The 8,152-nt window shown below is 39.0% G+C and overlaps 1 protein-coding gene across 1 annotated transcript; it reads right to left on the bottom strand.

Annotated features, from left to right (window-relative positions):
- Positions 1-212: 212 nt before the first annotated feature.
- SERPINB3 (serpin family B member 3) lies at positions 213-7,832 on the bottom strand. Its single transcript, XM_006745598.2, has 8 exons — positions 7,776-7,832; positions 6,999-7,192; positions 6,379-6,435; positions 5,038-5,166; positions 4,146-4,263; positions 3,170-3,309; positions 2,717-2,872; positions 213-1,034 (listed from the first exon to the last, which is right to left on the bottom strand). Exons 2-8 carry the CDS (start codon positions 7,164-7,166, stop codon positions 633-635), a joined length of 1,170 nt encoding a protein of 389 aa, XP_006745661.1. The 5' UTR covers positions 7,167-7,192; positions 7,776-7,832; the 3' UTR covers positions 213-632.
- Between the last annotated feature and the right edge of the window lie 320 nt (positions 7,833-8,152).

Raw genomic sequence — 8,152 nt, 5'->3', positions numbered from 1 at the left:
AGAAAGACACAGCGAGAGAGGGAACACAAGCAGGGGGAGTGGGAGAGGGAGAAGCAGACTCCCCGCCGAGCAGGGAGCCCGATGCGGGACTCGATCCAGGGACTCCAGGATCATGACCTGAGCCGAAGGCAGTCGCTTAAACAACTGAGCCACCCAGGCGCCCACCACTTGTACTTTATTGAAAAGAGAAAAAGGAAAAGCAACAAATAATATGAATAAGTAATTGCTTTATTGATAATGTATTTCATAAAAGAAATTTAGACATGTAAGCGTTCCAGATATCACCTGAGTTCAAATAAATGAGGGTATCTAAATTAATAAGTTTGAATAGTAGGTATGATTTTTGTAATAGGTGATATGATTTCAAATTTAGTAGAAGATAAGAGTGTTAAAATATCCTTTTATCTTATGTTGAACATTTTGTCCAAAGGGGAATTATCACTGGGAGATGAAATAGATTTGCATGTGTTTGCAGAAGGGGAGCGATAGACAGACATGTCATTTCAACCATGACATTCTTAGTGACTATGAGATTGGATTGGAAAAAGAATTAAAGAGAATCTGTTGTTCTAGCAATCCATGTACTGGAACAACTGTGAATTTCCTCCTAAGTAGTGGCAGGCTGATTGCATCTAAAGGGAAGAGACTCTGCCCAAGAAGAGGATGCTGTTGGTCTTATTGTGCTTGATGAAGAACAGGAAAGGGTGATCACAATGAAAAGAATAAGTCGGTGCTGATGTGACACCGATATTTACTGCTGTAGAGCTTGCGGCTTCCGTGCCCTCTTCAGTCACCTCCACAAAGGACTTGTGTATGACTTCAGACACGGTGAGATTCTTCCTCCCTGTCATGCCTGAGAGGTTGGCTCTCTGTGTACTGAAGACATCCACCATCCCCAGGGCTATCAGTGTGTCCTTGAGGTCATAGGTCTTTTCCACTTTGAACCGGGGTAAGTATAAATCCACATGGTAATTGCTCATATTCTGTGAGCTTGTCCACTCTATTAGTTTCTCAGCAGTGAGTTGATCTTCAAGCTATGGCAATGGAAAAAAGTAACAGCTGACGTGATTCTCATTGGATGTCAAACACGATTTAACATTGGATCGAATCGTAGAAAACTTTTACTTAAACAGTAAATGCAAATGCAGAAGATTCGGTTTATCACATCTTATCCGAGCAGACAAAAATAACACAGTCATAAATAGATATTATACAATTGAAAAATGTTTTATATATTCATGTCTGTGTTATATTTATATATGCATAAATATGCACAAATATCTATACATGTGTATATATGGATATATATTCACATATATGTATATACAACAGAATTATTAAATAAAGTTATTTTGTAAGAGATGAACTATGTATCTCTATTTTTTACACTCCCCACATATGACATGCTTCTTTTTCAAATAGATTTCTCTTGTTACTATCCTTGTGTACATAATTTTGTACACCCTAATTTAAATAATTTTTATAGTGTGGGCACTACTTTTATTCCTTTTTCTTGCTTGACCCACTTGTAAACATTTCTTATACAGATATATATTTCTCTAATCAAGTTTAAATTGTTACACAATACTACTACTAAATTGTTACAATGTATATATTTTTACTTAATATTTTTAAGCATTCACTATGTGTCAGTCCCTAAGTTAAACTATTGGTAATACAAAGATGCACCAAAATTTTGAATTTTTCAATATTTTGAGCCACTTCTGTCCAAAAGCTTTTGCCTTTTTTGGATTAGTTACTTTAGGTTAGAATCCCAGGACTGGGATTCCTGGATGTCATTGATAATGAGGATTGCTGAGCTGAAGTATGAACACTGTCATGACCTTCACATGTATTGCTGTATTACTTTCCCTGAGGATCTCCAAATCCCACTGTTAGCACAGTATCTATTTTGGGTGAGGCAAGTTCACTGTGACTTTAGCAGCATGACCAGGCTTTTGAAGTCATTGGAAGCTGCCGTGTTCGTAATGTCCTTAATGCGCCCAATACTGTTGTTGGTATTTTTATATATTAACTTTATTATAACAGTTTTAAGAGGAAAATTATAATCCCTTCACACACTTTTTTGTTTTTTCCCACTTTGAGCAATGAGGCTCCAAATGACTTTTGAGCTCTTAGGGACAGAATACTTCCATAATTGAAAAGTAGGCATCAAGATAAATCTGTTTGTCTATTGTCTACAAAACCACTGTGAGTTGATATTTAAAATGTACATTTTGTTATTTTAATTTGCCTGTTTTGTTTATGAGTGAGCTTGCAGATATTTCCATGTGTCACCTACATATGAATGTTCATTTCCTCATCTTCAAATGAATAGATTGGAATATATTAGTTCTTATGGTTGCAAAATATTAATGTGTGTGCCTAGGTATGTTTCTTCTGAACTGACATTCCATAGTTTCATCAGAATATTAATGGGACCTGTGATGTTGAGATTTTTCTGTATATTCTTCCATGTGACACTGTGATATTTAAGATACTTACTTTTTGGAACATGCAGGAAACCAGATTCTTCTTAACAGTTCTTTTTTAGGCTGTATGCAGAGAAGAAACTATGCAGAGAAGAAACTGTAGTTGAACTCTGTCAGCCACCACCACCAATCTGTGAACCTTGCTTCAGTGAAAACCCACACAAACATTGTACTACTGGGAAATCAGGCAAATAGTAGGAAGAATTGGAGGTACAAGATTTTACCTTCTGCAGACCATCAACTTCATCTGGCAGCAGCAATATCATGCTTAGATCTTTGCCTTTGTATGGTATTTCCAGGATCTTGGCTTGCATGTTCTCCAGTGAGGTGAATTTAAAAACGTTGGATTGTTTCATCATTTGCACACGTTTGCTTGTATCCTGCAGTAATTAACGTGGCAAACAAATGCCGAGTGAGGCATTAGTCAAAAGAAGATAATACTATTGAGATACCAAACAAATCCTCCTTCTAAGAGATGATGTGGGAAATTTGTGAATTAAAAACAAGAGTTTCTTCGAATATTCCTATCTAAATAAAGTAAAAAAATAAAACAAGAAGAAAATACAACCATGACAAATTTTATTTTCTACCTGCTGTTGTATGTGCTATCAGATATGAGTTTAAATTTAACATTCCATTTATGAGCGTGTTGCATTATTATAAGTAAATTACAATACCTTGTTCAGCCAAAATTCTTTCTCCACAGTGTTTTTTTTATCAAATTTATTGTCCCACTGTCCTTTGAAATAGACGGCGTTCACCAGAACCAGAATGGCACCCTTGAGAGAGTCTTTGGGAAACAGATTTTTGATTTTTTCTGCAAAAGAAAATCAAAGGTCTGCTGTCAAAGTACAAGTGCTTTGTCTGGAAGATGCTTTGAAAGTTACAATGGATCATTAATTATTCACACAAGTCATCACTTTAGGGACTGTGAGCAATAATTCTCCAGGTGCAGCTTTCCTTGTGGCACCAGCTTGATGGAGTTACCCTTGCTGGAGACACCCCTTCTTGTCATGGGAAAGGTGTTCAGATTCTCTGTCTTTGGGTGACTTCAGTCATCTCACACGGAACATGGATACACTGATTCCAGCTACTCTTGTAGCAAATCCATTCCTACCCTCCCTCTCTCCCCGAGTTCTTCTACACCTCCATTCTTCACTCCTCCCTTCCTCCCTTCCTTTGTATTTTTTCAGCTTTGGGCTTACCACTCTGAGGAAATAGGGCTTGATTGTTCTTTAGGACAAATGGCATGAACTCTATCACCTGAAATACATGCCCTGTGCTGTCAGACAACACTCCTTGGGGTATCTTCCTCTTTATTCTCCGCTTTGAGAATTTAAAGGATGTGAACCCAAGATGGGGTCTGAGCAGAGTCTTGGGAGCCACAGGGGTATTCCATCTCTGGCTGTGAGCAAACACAGATTGCCAGCTGTGTTTCTTTGTAGTTGTCTGTCTTTTATACCTCCTGGGTTCCCGTTGTTGCTCTCCACATTTACCTGGACCATTCAGTCATCTGCGGTGCCCTCCTCCAGCCTCTCTGCGAAGCCACCTCCCCCACCCCACTGGCACCCCGTATCGTGTCAAGAACAGGTTTTACACACAGCAGGGACTCAAAAAAAAAGTGCTTTTTATGGGTGATCTCTCATACCCTACCATGAGTTTGGCTTTCCACCCAGGAATTAATCTTCTTACGACTTTCTTCTGCAGCATTGTTAAAATCAACAGATTCCACACTGGTTAGGTAAAATTTCTTAACATTATCCATGTATTCCTTTGACGTGGGAAGGAAGAAAGGAGGAATTAAGAGTAATTTATCAATAATTATGTATTCCCAAGTTAGTTATCTTCAATCTTGACAAAATATAGTACAGGAATCTAGACCCTGAAGAAATTTACTTTTTCTTGCCCACGCATATTTTATACAGTTAGTATGCAGGTAGTGTGAAAAAGAAGTATAGGCTGGCACAAGATTGAGGTCTTTGAAAGGCAGTACCTTCCAACATAGGCTGGGGCAGAAGAGGCTGTGGTTTGCAAGCTGCAAAGCATGATGCTCCAAAGGAGATGGTGTGCTTCTGGGACTCCTCAGCAGTACTATCAATCCACAGGGTTCTCGCTTTTGCTTATATCTTCCATTCTGGGCATTCAGTATTTCCTGGCACTTTCCCAACTTCCCTTAGAGACTCTCCAAGCCTGCCCTCTAATCAGTATCCCATTAGCCATACATTTCCTGGGTCATTGCCCACCAAAATTTACACTGTGTGACTGACTGGTGTCAGATCATTGGGGGCATCTCATGACTTCCTTTGCTACTGAACCTCCTCTTGGGTTATGAAGTAATCCCTAAACCCACACTTTATATTGGTAGATTGTCAGGTTCTAGGACACTTCATTTGGTATAATTGAGGCAAGGGAGTCTTGTACCCTGTGTGAATGCTCTGCCTGTGGGTCAGCCAGGTTCATCTGCCTCAGTCTCTCCCATTTGGTCATTGGAGGACATAGGACCCAGGATTCAGATTAAAGATGTGGCAGGCCAGATGAAACTTACTTGAAGAAACTGATAATTTTTTTCTCCGTAGAGCTTGTTGGCGATGTTCAGTTCATATGCATCAGTGGGTTTCTTTAATTCGGTCAGAAGCTCTTGAAATTGGTGGTGTACATTTCCCAACTTTTCAGCCTTCAAATATCAGAAAGTAAGCACATTGCATTCTCTGTCAATGTAAATATAAATACTAACCCCATGTAAACTGTTAGATCCAAAGCTAAAATTCGGTAGTCCCACAGATGATGTTCATTGTTATTCCCTGATTTTTGGTGGATTTACTTAAATATCCTTCAAAGTCCTTATGTTCAGTCTCCTCCAGGAAATTCTTTCTTCCTGCTCTAAACAATCCAGTCTTTTCACTTTTTAACTACAGATGCAGCACCATTATGCCATTGGACTGTCTTTTAATTGGTACAAGTGGTTAGGTTAAGCTTCACAGCTAAACTTACGCTACTTAAGGGCTAGAGGCACATTTCATTTTAACAGCCATTAATAGTACGATAGTGTTGAATTTGTATATTTCAGTTACATTATGACGTGAAGCCCTTTACTCTCTTAGACTGTATTTCTTCTAAGACCTATTGACCATGATCTATGGCTCTTCATTAATGATGGTCATACTCTAAGTGTAGGAATAGCATGTGCCTGGTAAGGGCTTTACCTTGGTATCTCTAAGTCTTTATCCTATTCAGATGAAAACAAGAAACTCAGAATTAAATAAACTTTCCAAAGAGATGCAGAGCCAAGTTTTGAACCTAGGCCTGTCTGAATCCAGAACCTTCTACTTGCTAGCTAAGAGTTTTGGACCTTAAGGCTATAAACTATATATCTCATCTAATCATTTTCCAAAATGTGCTTGGATGTGTTAATCCCATTTATGAATTAATTAAAATTGTATTATTTTAGCAACAGTGTTGTGATTACTGTAATTATTGTTATTCTATAATAATAATACATAAACTTTATCCGGGTTTCCAGTAATCTAGGCACTGTTGTAATGTTTTGTATCTGTTTGTATGCATTGAGGAAGATTCTTTTATTACTCCCAGTTTACTGGGATGAGGTCACCGTGCCTCAGAGCAGTTGTGTCTTGTTCATGTTCCCTGTTGGTGAACAGCAAAGCAAGAATTTGAAGCTCTTCAGGCACAGTGCTGATCTCCTCCCAGGAGACAAATGCATGAAATAAGTGTGTAATATGAAATGAGATACAACTCTGTCCAATCTATTTTACCTAAGATTTTCCCTAAAAATGAACTTTTCACAGTTTATCTGAAATTCCCAGTTTCAAGTATGACCCTCCTGGATATGCATTTTTCCTTCTAGACCCAAGTCTCTGTGACTCACATGATCTGTTGTAGTTCTTTCTTTTGTGTTCTCTGTGGCTTCATTAAAGTGAAGGACCTGGAAGAGACAGGAAGTGGGATAAGAAAACTACTCAAAAGATCTGGAAATAAATAAAAAAGAAAAGAAAGAACCCAAATCCAAACAAAACAAAACGCCCAAACCAAAACCAAAACCAAACCAAAACACTAAACAAAGGAAAAAAAGAAAACTTCAGTGTAAGCATTTGCTCCTTGAAAAACCACAGCAAAACTGGTTGATCACCAGCCACTTCATAGAATCCTGTGTCATTATTCATTGCTGAGAAAGCATGGAATGTTTTGCGTGAATTTAAATCAGTGCATCACTTCTCCCATTACTCTTCCCTGTAAGCCTTGCCTCTGTTTGTTGTACAATTGTGGGAGTTCATCCCAGCCATCAGGGGGAAATCTAGGCACAAGGAAGTGAATGGGGCAGAGCCCTGGGGAGGGCATGTGCCCCTTACAGCTCTGTGCTCACCGAGTCACGGGAGCGCATGCTCAGCCTGCTGTGCTACACAGGCAGATCTGTGGCCATCTGCACGCAAGCCAGCAGAGAAATCTGTCCAAGCTGGTCAGCGTGTAGGAAGCCGACACCCAACCTACCTCCCCAATTTCGAATGCAGTGTTTTCTTTGGCTCCTAGGTAGGTCATGGCTAATGCTGATGAGATGGAGAGAGGGGAGTAGAAGATGTTGTCATCCTTTTTTGATCTTTTCAACTGTTGGAACAGATCAAATGCGAAGTGGGTGTTTGCTGCACTGAGTGAATTCATGGCGACCTTGGTGAGATCTGGAACTCCTAGAAAAGCATCAGATTCATTTTATGACTTTAATGAAGGGAAGGTTAGTCCATAATGAAATTTTCTTAAAAGAAATTACTTATGTTTGGATTGTGGGATTCTGGCAACTAAAGTTTTTCTTTCTTCTACTTTTCAAGCCTCTTTCAATGTATCTGTATTAATTTCATAATTAAACAACCATCAAAATTATGTAAAAAAAAAGTAATTCTGTGAAAAAGTAATAGAACATCTTTATCTTTCTTCCATCACTGGCAGTACTAGGCCTGGGTAGAAGATGCTTTATTACAGATACCAACACGAAGATTCAGCGAGCTCCCATGAGGCACCTCTCTGCCTTTTCCTTTAGGCTTCTATGGGTGCCAGAGACTCTCCCCCTCACCACATGTGTAACTAAGGGAGCATTTGTTTAATCAGAAATAAATTAGATAAAGGATAAATCAGATGGAGGTGTTTCAATTTTACTCTGGCAGAATAAGTAAAATACAGTCACACAGATTGAGATAGATGCATGATAGAAAACACACCATTACCATTTTCAGAAATGATTCCTGTTACTGAGCTGGAGCAGCTGGGGGCACATACCTGTGTTCCTGGAGGAAGCAGAGGTGGGCAGGGAGCCTGTCAGCCTGTGTGTGGTGAACGGTGAGCTCCGGAATATATAGCTCTCCCCTGCCACCTTCTATCCCTTGTTGTGGTAATTATTTCAAGTAAATCAGCTTTTGATTTCTTAATCAGGCTATCCATCATGTGAATCAACTCAAAAATATTTATGAGATTAAAACATGAGCATTGTATTACTGTACTTCCTTCTTATCTGCAGCAAAAAACTGCAGACCTGTAGTCACTGGCTCTTATGAAATGCAGGTAAGTGTCTTTCTAATACCAAGGAGGATAGAGTTACAACTTCCTCACATGCCCCTGCCATATCCACCTGGAAATAACCCTTGAAAAAATCTTCT

This window comes from Leptonychotes weddellii, chromosome 13, assembly GCF_054177405.1.
Source record: "Leptonychotes weddellii isolate Sample4059 chromosome 13, ASM5417740v2, whole genome shotgun sequence".
Classification (NCBI taxonomy): domain Eukaryota; kingdom Metazoa; phylum Chordata; class Mammalia; order Carnivora; family Phocidae; genus Leptonychotes; species Leptonychotes weddellii.
This window is presented reverse-complemented; position numbering and strand designations above follow the sequence as displayed.

Excerpts from the sequence above, each read along its gene's own strand:
- SERPINB3 (XM_006745598.2), bottom strand. The coding sequence starts at position 7,166 with ATGAATTCACTCAGTGCAGCAAACACCCACTTCGCATTTGATCTGTTC. Across the intron at positions 5,167-6,378 it reads AAAGAACTACAACAGATCAT|GCTGAAAAGTTGGGAAATGT; the intron begins GTGAGTCACAGA and ends TGATATTTGAAG. Across the intron at positions 2,873-3,169 it reads AAGAATTTTGGCTGAACAAG|GATACAAGCAAACGTGTGCA; the intron begins GTATTGTAATTT and ends TAATTACTGCAG.